The sequence below is a fragment of the Biomphalaria glabrata genome, chromosome 1, assembly GCF_947242115.1.
Source record: "Biomphalaria glabrata chromosome 1, xgBioGlab47.1, whole genome shotgun sequence".
In the NCBI taxonomy this organism is placed as follows: domain Eukaryota; kingdom Metazoa; phylum Mollusca; class Gastropoda; family Planorbidae; genus Biomphalaria; species Biomphalaria glabrata.
In genome coordinates this window covers 14,056,758-14,079,226 of record NC_074711.1, presented here as the reverse complement: position 1 = coordinate 14,079,226, position 22,469 = coordinate 14,056,758, and the positions used below count along the sequence as shown (strand labels likewise).

Sequence of the window (22,469 nt, the reverse complement as noted above, 5' to 3'; positions counted from 1 at the left end):
GAATCATAATTTGCTAAAGATAGAAACAATCTTTGAAGCAACTTTTATAGCAAGCATTAATCATAGAATAGTTGACATGGGCCGATTCCCAAAAGATAGTTGAATTAAATTTGCTAGATATAGAAACAATGTTAAAAGTATTATTTTATAGGAAAACATTTTTTTAACATGTATAACCCGTTAGTTAAAAATATTGAAGGTTCAATATACTGTTGATTCTTTAAGTAACATAGTGCCTTGATTACTTTTTAAAAATTTTGTTGCTCTGTGTCTAATTTAAATATAAATCACAACACTGCTTTGACTCAAAGTCAAAGTATTTTGATAAACATCATCATCCCAGTGTTGCTACAGCCCATGGAAAGCCCTGGCCTGTTTTAGCATATCTCTCCATTCTGATCTATCCTTTGCTTTATGTCTCCATGCCCAGACTTTTAGCTGTTGTAGATCATCAAGCCACCATACTCATTTTCTGCCTTTGGGACACCTGCCTTTTGTTTTTTGCTGGTGAATTATCTTTGCTCCTCTGTTCTCTGGCATTCTTTTGAGGTGGCCTACCCTACGTAATCTGTTCCTTTTTATTTCTGTCACTATGGGAGGTCTTCATAAAGCTTTTGCTTGCATATATGACTACTGGTCTGATGATGGTTTTGTATATTGTTTTCTTAGATATAAGTTTGCTTTTAAGTAAGTGTTGTGTGTTATAGAAAGCTCTGTTGCCTGCTGCTAGTCATTCCTTTAATTATTTTGATAAACATCCTAAACAGTTAAAGCACTCAATGACAAAAACACTTGTAGTATATCCATGCTAATATTATTAACTTGTGATTATATTGCTTTAAATTAAGACTTATTTATGGTATTATGACAGAGAAGAGAGACAATGCTTGATTTTTGGCAACTTTACCTTGAGCATAAACCTTATTTGAACATCAACTGTATTTAACCAATAAATGAGATCATCTTGATGCAAGAATTTTGATAGGGTCATGTGTTTGATCGTCATTGGTCATTTGAACTTAAACTTTAAGTAATAATAATAATAATCTTTATCATCCATAAGGAAATTTGTCTTAAAATGTGTGCATTACACAAAGCAAAACATTATAACTATACATAACAAAATATATGTTCACACCAGTTTCAGTAATATAGCCATATTTGGCTTGTTCATTTAAATATGCAGTAACAAAATATTTAAAGTTGCAGAATTTTAGATGAACCTATGAACTTGATAGAGAAATGCTGTAAAGTAATAGGGTTTTTATGTAATGGTTGAATATAGCATTTTGTACCCCTACATTCTTTTCATTGAACATAAACTTTTTTCGTTAACATCTAGGCTTTAAATCTAGAAGAGATATTTCTGGAACTGATATTTGTTTACTACAATCTAGGTGAAACCAACACAAGCAAATTTTTGGACTGTAAAACCAGAGGATCAAGTGGAGGCGCTAGAGGAGCCATTATATGGAATTTGGATGCAATTGAACACTTGTTCTCAGATTGTAGGTTGATGTAATTCAATGGTAATCTAGGGATAATATTGATTAATTTGTTAAGCATTACTAACATTGGCTACTAATGCTTAACAGTGTTAGTATAAACATAAGGAATTTAAAAAAAAACCACCTAGATCAGTGTTTGATATTTTAGGCTTTGAAACTATATTTAGTGATTTCATGTTTTTTGACATTGACAGTAAAGACAGTCGTGTGCTTCAAATACATCAGTGGCAACAGTGGAGAAGTACTAGCCACAAGTCCTTTGATAACTGTCAATCTATTTAGCAGTGATTTGCAGGTAATTATGGGATAGATATCTTTTGGAATGATGGTTCAAAACAAAAATATTTTGAGAACATAAATAATTACCAGTATAGAAAATAAAAATATTTTTACCTGTTAATTATTTTTTTTTATATATACATTGCTTACCCTTGTACTTAACATTGAACAAAAGTAAAAAAGATTTGATGCCAACATTAAATAAGTACACACAACTTACCTTCATTTCATTGGCCTCAGTAATGGGCATGATGAACATGCAGTTATCAGATAACATTAGTTATTATTATGGAAGACTTTTGTGTAAATGAAGTTTAAGCTTGGTTTTTATCATCCAAAACAAATTAAAAAAAAAACTACAGTAAAGCCTCAAAAATTGTTTACTTTAAATTTTAAATTCACAGCAGAATATGTAATTTTATATGCTCAATGAATCTGGTTTGCTTTTTACATGATAGCATAAATGGATGTTTTTACTGGAATTTAAGAAGATTTTTTTTTTTAGATGACATCAAAATTAACCACTATGAAGGAAACAAAAGTTGGCCAGGGTTTTTATTCTGTCACCATAGAAGGTAAAATTTATTTTTGTTTCTTTATTTAGCTTTTACTTTAGTACTGATCCATTTGATTAAATTGTTTTGCTAAAATGTGTTTTATTGTGTAATGGCTTTATAACAAATACTTTTAACTTTAAGGCTACAAATAAAGTAATTTCTCCTTTTACTGTTCAAAGCTTTGTCTAAAAGAAATTATAACAATATTTAGAAATATTTTGACTATGAAATTTACTATACCTTAGATGTTGTGTTATTGACAGATCTGCGAGCCAGCAATCTTAAAAAAGGGATGTTTTTCAACCCAGACCCTTACATTAAGCTTCAGGTTCTTCCCCATAATCCGAAAGATTTAATTTCACAGCATCATTACCAAAAACATAGAACTTCTGTCATCTCCAACTCAGCTAGCCCATCATGGAACTTAGAAGTAAGTATTTTAAATTCATTGCAAACAATCAAATGATTTGATTAGACTACTTTACTCATGCGTTGTTGATTTTTACAAAGTTTATATCAACTTTCTCTATTTGTCTGGTACAATGTTTGTACGTTATTTCTCCCATACCCAATCTTGGATTAAAAATTGAAATTTTGCATATATTGTTTCTTGTACATGACAACACAAGAATCATTAAATAAATTTAATTAAATAATCAGTTAATTAATTATTGGTATTTATGTGGTAAGCGTGGTTGAGAGGCTAACTACGCTTGAGCTTGGCTTGGCTACCTATGATGGGGGCTTGAGGTTCGACACCCAACTCGAGCAGAGTTTTGTTTACTGAGCGCCTAAAGGCAGCACAGAAAACCTTCTCCCAGATACACCCACTGGTCCACAAATGAGATTGGACCATAGCGCCCTGAGCATGCTATAAGCATGAAAGTAGCACTATATAAAAGCCAAAATTTATTTATTTTATTTTTATTTAATTAATTATTTTGTTTGGTCCAAACAAGGGAAAGAAATAGTACTTGACAGATGTAATGGTTTAAGTTAAATTTGTCCCCCTTATACCTTGTGTAGAGAATTAGGTCATCACTTAAAAGTTTGAAACTAACAACTGATGGCTATGAAATCTTTTACTTTCATAAGGTTTTTATAAGCATTTTGCTAGAACGGTGGTTAATGAGGAGGCTTGAGTCCTCTGGCTCGAATTTAGTACAACTTTTAAAAAAATAAAATACTTTAAAAAGCACCCCCCCCCCTTCCTTTCCCCAACTGGTGCAGACAAGTGACATGATCATATCGCATTGAGAAGGGGCACGATATGGCCTAAATTGTGCCAATTTGCAAAAAAAAATAAAAAATGTCATAACAAACAAAATATCGCATTTTGAAAGCTAAAATTGGTAAAAATATTTCTAACTGCAGATTTATTATTGTTAGTCTAGATCTATTACATGACTGATCCAAACTAACTGATACAAATACACTTAATATAAGCTTTGATTTTTTTTTTTTAAAGTATTGTTTATATTTTCCTTGTTCTTTATATTTCTTTTATATGATAAATCATTATTGGGTTTTGTTATTCATTTTATTCAAACATTTAAATATTGTTTTCAAGTACTATGCATTTCCTGTTTAGATTTTTGTTTTTTTGTTTATAATTTATTAAATATTTTTTTTTGGAAGGGGAGTTGCATTGATACACATTATTAAAATATTTTTTTTCTTTCATTATGTGATTTTTTTTTCTGCTATGATTTTAAATTGTAAAAAATTCTATCCATTAAGAAATACAGTCTTACAGTACTTCTGACTGATTTGTTGGAGATTGAAGTCAAACACAAATTTAGTAAAAGTCGTCCAACAATGTCTAGATTTCTTGGTCGTGTTACTATACCAGTGCAGACAATTGTAGAGAAAATAAGCTCAGAGCATAGGTGAGGGAAAAAAAAAATTTTTTTGACAAGAAATGTTTCCTTTTTTAAAAAAAATGTCTTGGGTTTTGAAAAATGAAAATATTTTCAATTTATTTCAGCCAAGCAAGATTTAATTTAGAGTTAATGAGGAAAAGTCCATCAGATAATGTTAGTGGTACAATTGAATTTAAAGTCAGCATGAAGCTTTTATTGAACAGTAAGTTGTATATGTAATTAGTAATAAAAGTAAAAGGAATTATGTATTGTAATTAATGTTTAGGCTATGATACTATCTGCCTAACATCATTATGTAACTCTTATAAATGAGAGCTTGAGATGCCCAAATCCTTTCAAATGCCCTGCAGTTGCTTTCATGCAAGTCTAGTGCAAGTGGCTTTCCAGGGCGATTGAATTGGAATTCTGCATGTCTGGAACAGTCAAAAAGAATATGATACAGGGTTTTCTCTTTCTTCCCTCTTGCTTGAACCATGCAAAGGGCTATAATACTTAGACCTGGATAGCTGACACCACTTGGAGGTCCAGCCAGGCACATCATGTGTTCCCAGATTCTGTATGTTATTGTTTGTCCTAATGTTTAAACATTGTCCCCTTTTGAATTGTTGCTAAAGCATGATAAAGGCTCACAGGCTGCTTGATGGATGATGTTAGGGCTGCCTTATCATGTAAGATCTTGATGATAGTGTCGATATTTAGTGATCATGGACTGTTTTTTTTTGTGTTTTTTTTTAACTTATACGAATAGCAAATCATTAATTATAACAGTCAGTGTCATTATCACCAAATACCACTTGCCAAGTTATGAATGTTATTTTTTAATTAATTTATATGTTTGGATCTAGAGCTTTGAAAATGAGGGAATAATTAACAGCCATTCAAACATGCCTATTAAATTATGTAATTATGATAGTAGGGAAAATACATGATATAGCAGCATCCATTGTTATAAGAAAATTGAAAATGAGAATTTTTCTTGTTCTTAAGAAAATTGCGTTGTTTTAGAAATATATACGATAATCTTTGGAATGCTGATGAGTTCAGAAAATTTACTTATATATATATATATATATATATACGTCCAATTATCATTTCTCTATCATCAGATCAGGATGCAAATTCACATAAAGCCAATAGTGGCTTTCAAAGGCAGGGCTCCCTTCCAAACTCTTTGCCTAAAGGGGAAGAACTTACTGGTCATACATCACGTGTTCGTCACAGACATACAGATCCTGGCCTGGCAACTTCTGACAGCAGTGGTATGCCATCCCCGGGGTCAAACATAAGTGAGGAGCTGGATACATCTCAGCATAATAGCTTCAGTGAGAGCTTTTCACCTTCAGAGGCCAGACCAGACAATCCTGAACCTGGCATTCAGCATGGTCTGGCCGAAACTGATTTTTCAAGGTTGGATTCTCAGCTGGATAGTTTTGATTCCATGTCTGCTACATCATGTGGCGACCTTGCAGAAGGATGCACTTCATCTGGTCACTGTAGAAACCCTGAAAGTTTTTCTGATTCATTGGTGCATGGTTCCAATTTTCATGTGCAATCTGGAAGTGAACAAATGAAAAATACTTTGTTATCTTCAATTGAACCTTTAAGCAGTGGTTGTGACTCATTTTCCTCAGAGCTAGACATGACTGTTCAATCTGCAGGGCTGGCTCCCTCCTTACCGCCTCGAACTTACAGACCTGCACCGCCACCTTTACCTCCAAGAGGTAACACTTCTGCTCCACCTTTACCACCACGCATCAACAACCCCAAACCAGGTAAGAAATTGCCAATTGCTATCCCAACAGCTAAAAATCCTGAAACCCCTCCCCCCTTGCCGCCTCGAACTTATAGCCCAAATGAAGCTGAAGATGGATTAGAGAGTGGTCGGAGAGAGCAGGAGCTGTTTCCTTGGGGCATTCCATCTTCACCTGTGTCTCCTAATTCATCCTCTGCTCCTCAGCCAAGGCCTTCAACACATTCGTCTCCTACCTCAGTTTCTTCACACAACCTAGCTGGGGCCAGCTCTCGTCCAATGCAGTCAGTGCCAAGATCTGGTCCAGTTCTCGCAACCTCTCACCTGGCCCATGTCACATCACATCCTAGTCAAAATGCAACCTCAAGGCCTGGCAAAGATGACCCAGGCTCGAGAGACAGCATTGCATTGTCAACAACCAGTGAGCCAGCACCCTTGAGCTCACCACAACCTTCTACAGCTAATAACATGAAGAGACGAAGTGTGGATGGTTTTGTTCAGCTAAAAGCAGCCCAATCTCGGCCCATGCTACAACCAAGACAGCTGTCTTCAGAACAGCGACAGCAAATTAACCAACAGCTTGAGCAGTGGACACGAACTAAAAAACAACACACTGGAGTGGCCAGTGGGATGAGCCCTGATGAACAGTTGTCATCACCCCCATCTTTCACAGAATGCCAGGCTCAGGATAGGCTAACGTCACCCAAATCTTCTCCCCCGGGAGAAGCCTCCAATCACAGAGTGACAGATAGTGTTGACACTCGTGCTAATGGTAGAACTGGGGCATCTAACCAGCCACCAGTGCCACCATCCTTGTCTTATGGTAGAGACAGGTCTAACGACAGAGGGGTGGCAGGTGTTGTACATTTCTACATTTTTCTTAACTGTTATATTTAATATTTGTAGCTGCAATCTGTATTTAATTTAAATTATCTTCATAATGAAAGTAACAAAAAAGATGTTGCAGAGATTTACAAAATGCTGAATGTGCCACTTAATAGAAAATAATTACAAACCCATTTGATAAAGTAAATAACGTAACAGTAGCTCATTGTAATTTTTTTTGTCATAGTTTAAATGTTTCTTAAAATTTATAAAAAGCATGACAACCTTTTGATAAGAAGCTAATTAATTGTAGTTATAAAATTATAGCACGCTAAAAAGCTTTTATTCACTTTAATCTACAGGAGATGGAGGAGAGCCCCCTCGAAAGAGAAACCCTGTGTTACGAGTTGATGATCGAGATGATGCATTACCTTCAGGTGTGTGCTAGTATTAAATTCTGTTCAGATTTTCTATGACTCGTACCTTATAAAATGAACAATCATAATGCTTAGTTATTATATCTTATAAATTACTGTTTAAAGGACTTAAAGTAGAATTATAAAGAAAAAAAAAAGTTTATTAACTAAAATAATATATAAAAAAGGAAAGATTTTAAATAAGTATTTCCTTACTTATTTTTAAAGAGCATTAATTACCAATATTTATGAAAACAAAAATATATTACTTTTTTTGTTATGAATTTGTGATAAAGTGTTAAAAAAAAAGACTAGCATGACTTACTGGCTATGATACATAGCCAAGTGACATCCAATAAAGACTGCAAAATTTATTTATTTTATAGTAATATTTGACAGTTTTTTGTTTTTTTTTGGATATGTGCTAATAGCTCTGTAATCATAATTAAGGTCTTCATAGTATAGTAATCTTATCTACACACGCATTTGTGTAAAAATCATTATCATTCCTTGCTATGTCTCTCTCAAAAAAAATAATTCTAGATCTACCTTTTTGATTCGTTTATATGCAAAAATTTTTTCATTTTATTTCAACCGTGTCTAAAAAGGAAACGAAAATACCATATGAAGTCAAGTAAGGCAAATTAAAAAAAGGTTGACTTGGGGAAAAAGAAATAAAATATGCTTAAAAAATACGGAAGTTTATTTGTGTACTATTTTTATTTATGCTTTATACATAGAATGCAGCCTTTTGGGGCACTACTGAAAATAAAATACAAATGTTTAATAGAAATAGCATTTTTTTGCGAATTGCAATGTTCAGGCTGTGAATCTATCAACACCGTTTCTTTTCAAGAGGTAAAAGAAACCTATGTAATTTCATTCGAATCTGTATGACAGTTGTTGAAATCTCTAGATGCATAAATGAATCTGCTCTGTCAGTCTGTCAATCAGTGAGTGGTATTTTATGAGTAGATATTATTATCAGACAATTTATTTATTAAATATGAAATTATGTTTTCAATTTTCCTGTTTGTTTCTAGGATGGGAAGCTAGAGTTGATAGCCATGGACGAATTTTTTACATTGATCATGTCAATAGAACAACAACCTGGCAGCGGCCACAGACTGGCTTTTTAACTGTGCAACGAAGGCCGACACTTAGCTCTGAGCAGAGACAGAATCTAGACCGCAGGTATTTGAAGGACTGTATTTGTTTTCTCTACTTGTTGGTCTCATCTCATTTTTGAAATGCTTTGTCAAGTTGTATGAACATTTAGGGACAAGTTATTTTGTCTTCAGTTCATGTTATACATTTAAAAAATACATGTGATAAAAAATTTGAATATTTTCAATCAAAAGATTAGCATGCTTATCAGTACCATTGTCTCTAACTTATCTAAGTCTTCAAGAGCACTTCATATTACTGTTATGTTTACTTTATAAGAAGCAAATTCCTTTCGTTTTATACATAGATACCAAAGTATTAGACGTACAATGACTCAAAATAATCATGGAGAAACAGGTGCTGGTGATTCCAATAATATTGAAGATGTTGGTCCACCTCAACCACCCCAGGTTCTACATGGTATGTAAACACGCTGGTCCTTTTAATTAAGTCTTTCCCATAGTTTTTTTTAGTTCCACTTTTAATTAGTCTTAAAAATGTTTTCTCAAACCATAAAATAGTTTTTATTTAGGCATTTCATATGTGCATGCATGACTAGAGTTCTTGGAATGGTTATTGAAAAGTACACACAACTGAAATTTCCATTAAAAAATCATTTAACTCTTTTTCTCCACTGCAGACCTTGAAATAACTCATTAAACTGTCTTTTAGTGTCTCAACTTATTCCACCTAAGACAGACCCTATTGACTAACATGCCATTATACACAGCACTGTGTATTATAGCAATAGCTAAGAAGAACAGCTTCAATTTTTTTTAATGGTATAAACTACAAAAGCGCCTACAGCTCTGCAACAAAACACTCTCTAGAAGTAGAGAGTTCTGTATATAAGCATTTTGTTTTAGATACTATTGTTTTTTAACTGTACTGAGTGCTATAGATTATTGCTCTATTTCAGGCTGTCATTTTTTCTATTTGTAAGACATTTTTATTTATCGATCTTTAATAAAGGCAGTTATTAAATGTATTTTTAAATCAAATGTTGTTTATATTTTCTTTGCCATAATATTGTAACATTTTTTATTACTCTCATTTTTTACCTTAAGTTGCTGTTGTAGAAGCATCTTTTTAGTTCTGCAATAACTTAATCAATGTCATTTGTGTGTTCTCCAACAAAACTATGCCATCTGCATATACAAGATCTAGTTCAGCCATAAATTCTAGTTTAATATAGTTTCTATTTTTTTAAAACTAAAACTAGACACATTCTGAGGATGTTTGACTGAACTACTCTTAGTTTATCTATTTTATATGTGCTTGAGAATAATACTCTTCTTCTAAGGTCAGCATTTTTATATGCCGGCAAGGCAATTTAATTCATTAGTTTAGTATATTGATGTTTCAGGTGCTAGCAATGTTGTGCATGCCAACACAAATTTACCCAGTCCACCAGAACCTGTAGAAGTGACAGACAGAAGTGTTTATAAATTTCCTGCAGTCAAATTTCTCACTCGGCCAGATTTTTTTCCAATGCTGCAAGTCAATGAGGTAAACTCTTGCTTAAAAAATTACCATATGCATATTATTTTATTTATATGTTGTCATTATTAATACCCATACTATGTTATGCTTTATTAATTAAAAAAAATAATGATTTGTGTGCTTATGAACATTTTAGTAGTTAAGATTCTAAATAAAACAAAAATCTAGAAAAGTTTTCTTATTGCCTTTATTCTATGTATTTAAAGAATAAACTCTACATCTTGAATTTCATTGAAATGTGATCATCCTTTACATGCAGGCTGCCATGGTAGAATACAACAGAACTAATAAGTTAAAACATATGATAACAAAAATAAGAAGAGACCCACAGAGTTTTGAAAGGTAGGCTTTGCTGTCATTCATCTTCTTGGATACCATAGCTTTAAAACATAGAAAAGATCAAGTACATTCTAGAATATTTATTTTAACCATTCATTGAATCTTTTAGATACCAACATAACAGGGACTTGGTCACTTTTGTGAATTTATTCTCTGACCCATCTAAAGAGTTACCTCGTCGTTGGGAGATGAAACATGATAAATCTGGAAAGGTTTGTATTATTGAAAATTGATAAATCCCTTAAAGATATTTTAGAAAGATTAGCCAGTATTGAATTTATTTTTTGCTTTTTTTTTTGTTCTGTTTAGCCTTTCTTCATTGATCATGTGATGCGTACAACAACTTTCATGGATCCTCGTCTTCCAACTGATGTTCCTCTCATTGATCCTCATGTTCTTCCACCCCCGCCGCCTCGGGTAAGCTTGGGTTTTAATTTCAGGCATGAAGACATGGTTGTAATCCCCATTATATATATCAATAAGATACTTATCAGCGTACAGAATGAACAATTCAGTTTATTGTTTCATATGTTTATGGCCTCCTTCAGTCATGAAGCATTTATGGATCATCTCATAGAAATAAGATCAATGCCTGGACTTCAGCTATGGTTGGAACAATGTCACCCACACATCGGCTCCCCTCCCCCTCCAAGCTCTGTCATGGTGTAGCACTAAGTAAAAGTAAAGTATTCCTTTCCAAACTTTGCGATCTATTGGGAAGATGATGTAAAGATCATCTATTTCTGTGACCCACAGTAAAAAAGGATGTCATGTGGCCAGCACAAAGACCAACATCCTTTATTTTCCCCAACTAATGTCAGGTACCCAATATAGCTGGGTGGACTCAGAGGTGTCCTAGAGATCCTAAATATAAAAAAATCTGAGTTTTCACCAGGACTTGAACCTGGAATCCCCTGGTTCAGAAGCCAAGAGCTTTACCACTTAGCCACCATGCCCCCAGGGTGAAGCATCGTGTGCAGCTAACTGCCTAAGAGTTTCCAGCTCCTGTCTCCTATAACCTTTCCCATGTTTAGGTATTGCTGCAAGGCAGCGGAGATTTGAATTCAGAGTTTTCCTTCTCCTAGGTCGGTAGCCAGTCAATACTAATGAACCCCTACTGCCCAAAGTTTACTTCATATGTAAAAAGCAACATTTATGACTGAATAAAAATAAATGTATCATAAAGCACTGCTATTAAAAATTAGTATATGTTGGCTTAATAATGATAAAAAGTTATTAAAATTTGATTTTTATCCTAAAGAAAATTAATCTTACATGGAACATTTAAGAGCATTCCAAGATTAAATTAAGACATTTAAAATAGTGAATGGTATAAATACATTTGACAAACAAGTTTAATCATTTTAATTTGATTACCCAAGGAATGAAAGAGTTGTATGTTATTGCCTTCGCTGACAATAATAATTTAGAATTACTACTAATAGAGTCACAATTTTAGTATCAATGTCAATGCTTTGGTCTATTTTTAGCCTCCACCTCCTTCAGCTCCTATAGCTGCTATTCCAACAGGTAAAACAATTATTGTCATTGTTTTAGTTTCGTCTTGATTTGTTATACTAATCAACATTGCTTGGTTTTGTTTTTTTAAATGCAAAGTCAAAACTAATAATAAAGGTAGATGCTTATGATTGTAACAGATTAGGAATTTAAGAAATGTGTCTAAAAAATAATGTTTAAAAAATCTTCTTTTTAAATATCTCAATCACTAGCGGCTAATGGCCTTTTAAAAAAACTTAAATTTTTATTTCTAAAGCTAAACGCTTTAATAACATTTAGGAATACAAGAAACTAATGATGAATCTTCATTCTATTTCTAAATGTTATGTGTTGTACAATTCCTCCAGCGTACAATGAAAAGGTTGTGTTATTTCTGCGTCAAGCCCGTATTGATGAGATACTCCGTGATAAAAGTCCACAGTATGCCTCTAGTTCCAGCCTGCGTGAAAAAGTCACAAAGATAGCATCACGTGGAGTAGACATGCTGGAGAGGTTCTCCAATGATATAGAATTGACAATTTTACTTAGGTAATCTAAAAGGCTTATTTTTTTGTAGACAAGCTTACTCTCTTACTTTTTGTAATTCAGGATGCATATTACTTTTATAATCTCGTTCATATTAAAACATGTAAATAAAAATGTACTTATTTAGAAGATGGTTCCTTTTAAAATTTAAATATGCTTTTTGTTCAGACCAGGTCTTTTTCTGTTTCAGTCTTTTTGAAAATGAAATCATGAGTTATGTGCCCAACTCTATCAGGACTGACCCGACCTCACCTCAAGGTTCTCCAGGTAAGTGTAAATATTTTCAGTGAAAATTGAAACTGTGAGGGATTTTCTATCTTTAGTATTTATTTTATGGAATATAGGCCTTAAGGTTTCTTAAATATATGAAATAGTCCACATTGAAACTTTAATTCTGCCAAGTTTGCTGTTTTAATCCCAAGTTTTTAAATCCTAAAAGAAAAAAGAAAATATATTGTTGTTTGGAATTATTTTTGTAATGCAATGTATTAACATATTTTAAACTGTTAAAGTTATTATTTTTTAAATGTATGATTTACTTTGTATGTGTGTATCAATTTCCTAATGACTCATCCATGAACAATTGGTTAAAAAGTAGTGATAGGAACTTCATAATTGTAAAAAGGAAAAAAAATGCATAATCTTTAAACTCTTGGCCACTATTCAGTTCCTCGCGGACCCAGTAGAGTACCAGCTCTTTATAAACGAGACTTTCAAGCCAAGTTGAGAAATTTCTATCGCAAGTTAGAGTCAAAAGGTCATGGTCAAGGCCCAGGAAAGTTAAAGTAAGTATCTCACGATTATAAGGTTTTAATATGTCAAAGTAAAATTATTAATTATTATGTGATGATGACGGAATCGTCATGCTTTATTTTTGTGATTATTTGTATTTGTAAAGACTAACGGTCAGAAGAGACCATGTATTAGAAGATGCTTTCAACAAAATCATGTCCACTCCTAAAAAAGAGCTTCAGAAAAATAAATTGTACATCACTTTTGCAGGGGAAGAAGGGTAAGTGTAAACAAACTATTTCATCTAGTAATTTGAGACTAATGTACTCTTTTTTTTTTTAAATCTTATTATGTTTTTTTTTTTTTTTTCAAGAATATTTTTGTGATTAAAAAATTATCATAATATAATGTTCTTTTTCTCTTGTTTTTAAGCCTTGACTATGGTGGACCATCTCGTGAATTTTTCTTCTTATTATCTCGAGAACTATTCAATCCTTACTATGGTCTATTTGAATATTCTGCCAATGATACATACACTGTTCAGATAAGCCCACTGTCAACTTTTGTGGAGAATGCCCATGAATGGTAAGAAATGTCTCCTCTCTTAAGTTGACTCAGTGCTGTTTTTTTAATGTCTTCTACATCATGTTTTTTTTTTTGGTTTCAGGTTTCGTTTCTCTGGGCGTGTTTTGGGCCTTGCACTTGTTCACCAGTATTTATTGGATGCCTTTTTCACTCGACCTTTTTACAAAGCCCTTCTCAGAGTGTAAGTTCTCTAGCTCTGAACATTATTCTTACCCATTAAGTTCTGAGCATAAATACATTAACTATTTCATTATTTTAAGTACTGTAGACAAATAAATTGCTATATGCTTGCAGCAGTTACTATTCAGATATAACCCAGTCACATTTTAATGCTGCTTTGGTTCAATTTTTCCTAGTCCTTTGTCATTGGAAGATGTAGAGTCCTTAGACATGGAATTTCACCAGAGTTTATTGTGGATCAAAGACAATGATATCAGTGAAGTGGAACTGGATTTAACTTTTTCTGTTAGTGAAGAAGTTTTTGGACAGGTAATATAGATTATGTACAACATGCATACTCTACCATTGAAATCCTTTGATCTTAAGTCCTTCAGAAAAACTGTTATAAATAGTGGAGTTTTTATCTTGATAATGTGGGATGTTTAACTGAGTGGCATAAAACGCTTCCCTACCTTACAAGAGGGCCCTTGTTTGGATTCTGGAGTAGACTAGAAATGTTTGATTGGCATTTAACTTGAGCTGATTTGTGTTTGTTCAGTGCCTAAAGACAATATAGATCCTTCTCCCAGATACCCCCATACAAACATGTCCATAAACGATATAGGACCAGAGTGCACTGAGAAGGCTATAGCATGAAAGATGCGCTATCAAAAAGCATTTTAAAAAAGCTTACCTGTTATTGGAAAATTATTACCACCTCTATATATTTAATGGATGTACAAAGTGCAATGCGAACAGAGCCCCACCCACTTTTCATCCCTTAAACTATGAGTTCTGATGATAAAATAAAAAATTAATTAAGGCTTTTATATAGCGCTACTTTCATGCTTATAGCATGCTCAGAGCACTATGGTCCAATCTCATTTGTGGACCAGTGGGTGGAGGGGGTATCTGGGAGAAGGTTTTCCATGCTGTCTTTAGGCACTCAGTAAACACAACTCGGCTAGAGTCGGGTGTCAAACCTCGAGCCCCCTTCATAGTAGCCAAGCCATGCCTCTTGACCACGCTTCCCACAAGATATGATAGATACCTTTCATTCGTCTCTTTCTATATTATTATTTTATATGCATTAAATTCTCTATAACAAATTGATATAAATAAAAACAAATAATACTGATTAATATTTTTGTGGTAAAAATATAGATGTATCTTTTGAGAAAATTGTAAAAATGAGATTACTATTATAATTTTGAAACAATATGGATCCATATTAGATATTAGTTTATAATTTAGCCCAGAATCATGAGGGAAAAAAAATTGATACAAATTTTAATCATTATTTAGAATGTTAGAAAGTCAGAATCTTGAGAAAATTGTACAAACTTTGTAGGTAACTGAACGTGAGCTGAAACCAAATGGAAAGAATATAGGAGTGACAGAAAGAAATAAGAAAGAGTACATTGAGAAGTTAGTCAAGTGGAGGCTGGAGCGTGGAGTTACTGAACAAACTGAGAGTTTAATTCGTGGCTTTCATGAGGTTAGCTTAAAACGTTTGAAACAAAGATTGTTTTGAAAATTAGGTACTTTTCTTTGTCTAATTTTAAAAGTTTAATTTTACTGTTCATTTAAAAAAAAAAAAACTAAAAACTTGACAATCTTTAGGTTTTGGATGGTCGCCTTGTCTCAGTTTTTGATGCACGAGAATTAGAACTTGTAATTGCTGGCACTGTTGAGATAGATATTGCTGACTGGAGAAAGAATACTGAATACAGATCAGGTAAGTATTAAATAATACTTATAGTACCTGTATTCACTTTTTTACCACAGAATTTAACATGTGATGTATATCCTTATAATAATTTCAATAAAAACTACTAATTCTTAACAATTTCTTTTTTGCTACCAGGTTACCATGACTTACATCAAGTCATACAGTGGTTCTGGGAAGCTATAGAGAAATTTGACAATGAGCGCCAGTTAAGGCTTTTGCAGGTATTTTTTTAACATATTTTAGTGGAGGAAATATATTTTAAAATGTTAACCTATTGTTAAATGAATTCTACATAATTTTTAATTGCTGGTTACAGATTTAAACATAAAAAATTTAAACAAAATATTCATTATCAAAAAAAAAAAAAAAAAAAGGAACTTTCCTTATGTAAATTAATATTTGTGGATATATTTCATTCCACAGTTTGTGACTGGTTCATCGAGTATACCTTATGAAGGATTCTCAGCTCTCAGAGGAAGTAATGGCCCACGCAAGTTTTGTATAGAGAAATGGGGGAAAATCACTAGTCTGCCTAGGTAGGTAAACATTAAGTAAAGTTTAAATGGACATGAATGGAATGAATAACTTTGTAGTCTTTCAAAGGGCTATGAATCAATTGTGCTGGTTGTTTGTTGGGTAATGCTGCTTTTAAAGTTTTCAGTGTTTGCCAAAATGTTTCTTCTGCACTCAGAGCTAGGCAGTACAGGTGCTAGGCCCATACTTTTGTGTGTGTGTGTTTCATATCTAGCACCTCAGATGGATAGGCAATAGTTGTCTCCCTCAATGTTATGCTGCTTTAAGTTGTGCCTCACAATATATTGAGAGTATTTGTTTTATGGATATCATCCACATTCCAGTTGAACCACATTTCAGTTCACTCAACATTGTGTTCAAAGTACATCCAACTTATATAATGTTAGTTCTGAATAGACACTAGATTTAAGGGCTTACTGTTGCGATTAGCTTTCACTTGTAAGCTGATATATAAAAAAGTTACATTTTAATTGACTAAATTTACAATTTAGCCCAAACTAAACATCAATTAAATAGATTAAAACAGCTTTAATATGACACTTACAAATCTGAAATTAAAAAAAAAAGTACTTTTAAAAATGTTTGTTTAGGGACAGACTTTATTGACACACTTTGTGCACTACGAGATGGTAAGTAAAAAAAACAAACAACATAAAGTACTCCTTTCAGATCTGTTGATCTATAGAGCACATAATGTAAAGGTCATCTGTTTCCCAAGACCAATGTTTAATGAGGTGTCATGTGGCCAGCACAAAAACTACTTATGTATAAATAAGAGTTGGGTGGACTCAGGGGCATTTAAAAAATTCTAAAATTCAAAATCTCAGTCAAAGATTCGAACCCAAGACTTCTTGGTTCATAAGCCATATGTTTTACCACTTGGCTACCACAACCCCCTCTAAGATACTGCAGTAAATAAAATGTCTAATCCAAAGGCAGTCTGCAGAGGGACGAAATAAACACTAGAATCACGAAGGACAGCCATTACAATATCTGTAGTAGTATATTTAACTAACAAAAAGAATAGCCCCCCACCCCCTACCAATAAAAAGTGTAATGATAAGTAAATGATAGCTAATATACTAAATAAATAATTGTCATCAGCTTTCTCAGCACCAGGAAACCAAAACAGTATTCAATACTAAACATAAGTTCAAAGCCCACTTGAATCAGAAAACGTGAGAATCAGCTTATTGATGTTATAGAGGATTTTTCCAAAGATTTAGATAATAATGCACAAATAAATGCCATTCTATTTGACATTTCTAAAACATTTGCTGAAATTCACCTTTCACCCCACCTCAACTTTACTGAGAAACTAAAATGCTTGGAAGTTCTGGTCTGTTACAGTTTTGGATCAGGAATTTGAATGGTGCAGAGTATATTGTATTCATAAAATGTTCTTTATCTACAATAGCCTAAAGAGTTCCACTCGGAATAGTCTTACACCTACTGCTGTTTCTATTGATTTATATTTTAACTCTCTAATTAACCTGAACTACTTAACTTTTTCTCTCTGTAATTATTTTCTACTTCTGACAAAATTATCCATTTCGCTCACTTGTAGTTCACCAACCTGTTAAGATTGAACTTGTATAATTTTTTTGCTTGTTATCAGAAAACATTTTATTTGGTATAGAATTAAAGGGGAATGCATGCCTTCTAAAAATAAAACAAATTGGTGTTAATAAAACCAAAATGAAATTTTATTTGGATAATTGAATTAAAAATAAAAATGTATTGACTGCTGCTGACAAGTTTTATTAGAACTAGATCTAGGAAATATTTTAAGATCCAAATATTTTATTATCCAATGAGAACAACAAGTATTTTTTATGATAGTTATTCATATTTTTACAAAACTTAACATATAACATACATAAAACATAATTAATTGTTTCGAGATCACTATCACATGTAACATTTTTATATAAAAAATAGAGCCTTTTTGTAGCCCCAACTCTTTAAAAACATCGTTTTTGATAAAGAACACATTGAAAATTTTAAAATATGATTGTTTTCCATAGAGAAACTATTCAAAATTAAATTAGAAGCATTTAAAAACATTTTGGGAGGAAAAACAAACAAAAAACCTGACTTTTTAATCATTGATGATAATATCCTCAATTTGGCTGAAATAATGGGGTCAAATATAAACGATGGTATCGTTGATTAGGAGAGAAAGAGTTGATAAGCTCAATGATATGTTTAATGTCAATATTCTTTTTGCTAATTATAACCCAAGTATAAAATAAAAAGATTTTAATGGACACAAATGGTGTTCTCTTTCAGAGCTCATACGTGCTTCAATAGACTTGATCTGCCACCCTACACATCCTTTGAAATGTTATTTGAGAAACTAGTTATGGCTGTTGAAGAAACAAGTACCTTTGGAATTGACTAAATCACTTATTATACAGACTTACTGGCCTTGGTTGATTCCTTCTTAGATGCAAAAATGTCCTAATGCATATCAGACTGTTCTAGGATAAAATGTGCCATTCATCTATATTTTTTTTAATATTGTCTTTGTCACTATGAGGTTTTCGCATACCTTTTTGGCACTGGATATTTTGGCAGTACCTTTTTTGGCACTGGACATTTTGGCAGCACTTTTTTGATGTTCATTTGTCAAAAATGGACAAAAAGAAATCCAAAAAAATGTTTTGAAAATGTTTTTACATTTTAGTGAGCTAACAAAATAAAAACTTTTGCTCTGATATTATTTTGTCCACATTTGTAAGAGGATATGTAAATAACTTTTAACTTCTGGGTCAAGAATCTAGGGTCACATCCCCTTATTGGACACATTGAATTGTTTGGCAAGGAGTGTTGCGGAGGCTAAAATTACAGGCCCTCATACCATGTAAGCTAATTTATATAGACAACGAATTGAAAAAAAAAAATTGCATTACAAGCCAGCATAAAGTAAAGTTCCCCTTTTAGACTTTGTGATCTATAGGGTAGATGATGTAAATGTCATCTTTTTCAATGGCCCACGGTTACATTTTTTTGTCTGTAAAAACAAGGAAAACAGAACCATACTATACTATTCAATTATTAGCAAACAATCAACAAAATTTATAATAGTGCCACCAAATGTCCTGACTTTCTTGTGTTATATGTCAGGTGCCATCAATGGTATGCAAGTCTAAAATGGAAATGTTTTATTTTGAAACTGTAATGACATAATACAGCTTTCATGATCAGCTTATGATACCTGTTATGGATTTCAACAGCTGATGACTTTTCACAAATCACATACAATGTAGATGGTGTGATTGGTATGACATTCTGACATAGTACAGCTGTTGTAATCCATGCAAGATTATATTTGTATTTATATCTTCAACTCTTTTTGTGCTTCATTGAACAACTACTTTGCCTCATCAATTTTGAAGTCATTTAGTTTCAATGGGAACAATTCTCAACTTTGGCTTTGTTGCTAAAAAAAAAATATACTAATCATCATTGTGTTAAGTGAAACTAATTATTTCTCTATTAAGTTGAATATCTTCGCAGTATTTGCATTTTTGTGATATAATTTGGCATTTTGTGGGTTTTGGGCTTTGTAGGGAGGTGGCTTATTGTTTTCAAAACAAGACTAGACCACTTTAAAGCATGCAAAGTTAGTGTATATCTAAAAATGATTTCTTTCAAATAACAATACTGAACATTAAAATGGAGGGTTTCAACAGTTTTACACTTCTCATTATTTCTGTCACTTTGACATACATTTTGTTTCTATAATCTTCAAATCCTCAGTTCAGATTTTCATAATCAGTGATTTGGGACATTTTGTTTGAGCCCTTCATTTTAGAGAATCAGTTGTTTTTTTTATTTTATTTGGTAACTAAGCAATTTAGAACTAAAATTTTTAAAAAGTTTGATTAAAAAATATCTTTTTAGTAATCATACTTTGACAATTTTGAGGAATAGTAACTTGGTTTTATTATTACCTGTTCACTCAGTCTGTAAGTCAGTTTAATATTTAACCTAGTTGAAATGAAATATATGCAAAAAATAAGAAAGATATATAGAGTAGTAGGTTATTTATCTTGTCTTATGTAGATTTGGCAAAGTTTCTGTATTGATAACTGTATACACCTAGATCAGACACATTGTTATACAATGTTATTGAAGGAACATTTATGTTATTTTTAACTATACAAAAAAATGCTTTGTATTGAGATTGCTATTGAGAAATTCTAATCTGTATTATGATTTTAATTAAATATTAAAAACAATCTATATCTTTAGATAAACATTGTTTACTAGAGCTGTTTATTTGTGAAGAAAATCAACTTTTGATTGGTTTCCTCTTAAATGTGTGCTTTACACTTACAACCAATTTGTAATTTCTTATTTATTTATAATTGTTAGTTGTTTGTCTATTTTGGTCTTACTGAAAATGATATGTTTCATTTGATTTTTTATTTTATTTATGATAGTGTTTAAAAAATATTTAATAGAAAATAAGTTGTTTTTTTTTTTAACATTCCATTCATTTCATTTTTTGTGTGGTCTAAGTGCAGCGCTCAATCTAATAATTATTTCCATCTTTTTTTGTTTACACCATTTGACCATGCATAAAAGGATATATTTTATCTATAACAATTTAACTAGTATTAGGAAGAAATTTATTCTATCAGTGTCTGTGTTCTTTGTTACTCCAAGTACTAAATGTTAAGAAAAAGTTGTAATATGTTTAAAAATTTATTTGTAATGCAATAGTTTGTCTCACTTAGAATATTGTTGTTGTGTGTCATTTTTCAAGACTTGGGTGATAGTTCATTTGTCTTGTCATGAGTGACTATTTCTGTCATTTGAAACACTTTGTTCAGTAGTTGGTTATTATTCTTTTTGATAAATTTTGATGAGTACATTTCTCACAAGGTACTTAAAAATATTTGTATATAAGAAATGAATGGTCAATTGCAAAAGTAGGGATATCAAAATAGCCTTACATTAAGTAATATAAATACACCAAACATTCATTTTTGGGGATGAAAAATTGATTGTACATTTCAGGTAACTTCATAGGAAAAAAAAATTTAAATATGAGCTTAGGAATTGACATATAACCTTTCCCCCCAAAAAAATAGTGTATATGTATTGGCAATATATTGTGATTGCGGTCAATATTAATTAGTTGTTATATTAAAAGCATAACTAAATGACAAATAATAAATGCACTGACTGAGTTAAATGTTGTAACAAAGTCAGTATTGAGGTCTTTCTCTGGTCACAATCAATGCATGAGTATTTGCAGCAAAATTATTTTGGATCTTAGATATTTGCAGCTTCAAATGACATGTTCTGAGCTATTTATATGACTTGTATATAAATTGTACATATTTATACAATGTACATTAACACAAAAATTATACTAATATACATACATCAACATGTACATAATATGTGACTTTCTTGTCTGAATATTTCATGCTCACAGTAAATAAGTTTAAGTTGTAAGGCTTGTTACAAACTATAATAGTACTGTTCAGACACAATATTGGTCAATACATAATCATCATGAATTGCAAGTTTTTTGTTTGTTTTGCTTTTTTTGTAGAAAAACATTTATTCTACTGAAAAAAATTGTAATATCATTTGTAAATATCATAGTTTCATTTTAAATTGTAAGAAAACTAAACTACTAACTAACAAAAGTTGTAGAGTTTGTAACAAAATTGTATGTTCACAGTTTGTCAAACACTTGAGGCTTCAGAGTGTCTGCTAATCAAGCTGGAGTAACTCAACATTGACACTGACTTTAAGAGGGTACACAGTTTTTGTTTCATCTGTATTCACAGTTGATGTTTTGTGAAAGTATTTGTTTTTCTTTTGTTTTGTCATGTAAATGCATTTATGGAAAATTTTCAATACAATAAAATGTGATAACATGACCCTGTACGAACTGGCGCTTAGTATTCTTTATGTCTTTGTATTTTGTAACTTAAGTTAATAAAGTTTTGAAGTGCTTGGCTTTTTTTTTTTTAATGTTCCAAAATTAAATCCAAATTTCTTGATCTACTTCTATTAAAGTAGAAACTATTACTCTATTGAAACCACATGATATAGATCTATGAAGTCATATCTGATTAAACTTCAGTAATAATCCATTCTTGATTATAGATAGTCATTAGGCTACTGTTATTGAATAAGGAGGCCAACATGTTTTTTTTTTTTGTAGAAACTTAATAATTTCCTTTTCAAAAGGTACATCACCTTTCTAGCAAATTAGCTCTTTAAATATTTATATCCAATCCAACATTTTGTAGATCGAAATAAAGTCCAAATCAGCGATTCTCAACCTTTTAAGCTCGGCGACCCCTTTTTACAATCACCAACTCTGCCGCGACCCCCCCCACACACACACACACACAGCAATAGAAGAATAGACAACATACAATCCATAGTTTCGATGGTCTCAGGCGACCCCCCCGCCCCAAGG

At 32.1% G+C, this 22,469-nt stretch overlaps 1 protein-coding gene across 4 annotated transcripts in view; it reads left to right on the top strand.

The window, feature by feature from the left end:
• LOC106070708 (E3 ubiquitin-protein ligase HECW2-like) overlaps positions 1 to 21,997 on the top strand; it is a 28,061-nt gene extending 6,064 nt beyond the window's left edge. For 3 of the 4 annotated variants that reach the window (XM_056023467.1, XM_056023473.1, XM_056023463.1), the window contains exons 4-30: positions 1,398 to 1,508; positions 1,703 to 1,803; positions 2,293 to 2,362; positions 2,608 to 2,774; positions 4,085 to 4,233; positions 4,332 to 4,429; positions 5,334 to 6,833; positions 7,165 to 7,239; positions 8,262 to 8,412; positions 8,693 to 8,805; positions 9,752 to 9,894; positions 10,148 to 10,230; positions 10,337 to 10,439; positions 10,537 to 10,644; positions 11,718 to 11,757; positions 12,093 to 12,273; positions 12,461 to 12,537; positions 12,938 to 13,055; positions 13,169 to 13,282; positions 13,435 to 13,587; positions 13,670 to 13,768; positions 13,944 to 14,076; positions 15,098 to 15,244; positions 15,370 to 15,484; positions 15,614 to 15,699; positions 15,902 to 16,014; positions 18,305 to 21,997. In XM_056023467.1, the coding sequence (XP_055879442.1) occupies positions 1,398 to 1,508; positions 1,703 to 1,803; positions 2,293 to 2,362; positions 2,608 to 2,774; positions 4,085 to 4,233; positions 4,332 to 4,429; positions 5,334 to 6,833; positions 7,165 to 7,239; positions 8,262 to 8,412; positions 8,693 to 8,805; positions 9,752 to 9,894; positions 10,148 to 10,230; positions 10,337 to 10,439; positions 10,537 to 10,644; positions 11,718 to 11,757; positions 12,093 to 12,273; positions 12,461 to 12,537; positions 12,938 to 13,055; positions 13,169 to 13,282; positions 13,435 to 13,587; positions 13,670 to 13,768; positions 13,944 to 14,076; positions 15,098 to 15,244; positions 15,370 to 15,484; positions 15,614 to 15,699; positions 15,902 to 16,014; positions 18,305 to 18,416 (4,460 nt within the window). In that variant the 3' untranslated portion in view covers positions 18,417 to 21,997. The remainder of the gene's footprint in view (positions 1 to 1,397; positions 1,509 to 1,702; positions 1,804 to 2,292; positions 2,363 to 2,607; positions 2,775 to 4,084; positions 4,234 to 4,331; positions 4,430 to 5,333; positions 6,834 to 7,164; positions 7,240 to 8,261; positions 8,413 to 8,692; positions 8,806 to 9,751; positions 9,895 to 10,147; positions 10,231 to 10,336; positions 10,440 to 10,536; positions 10,645 to 11,717; positions 11,758 to 12,092; positions 12,274 to 12,460; positions 12,538 to 12,937; positions 13,056 to 13,168; positions 13,283 to 13,434; positions 13,588 to 13,669; positions 13,769 to 13,943; positions 14,077 to 15,097; positions 15,245 to 15,369; positions 15,485 to 15,613; positions 15,700 to 15,901; positions 16,015 to 18,304) is intronic. The other variant, XM_056023479.1, reaches the window with a different exon arrangement.
• The last annotated feature ends 472 nt before the right edge of the window (positions 21,998 to 22,469 follow it).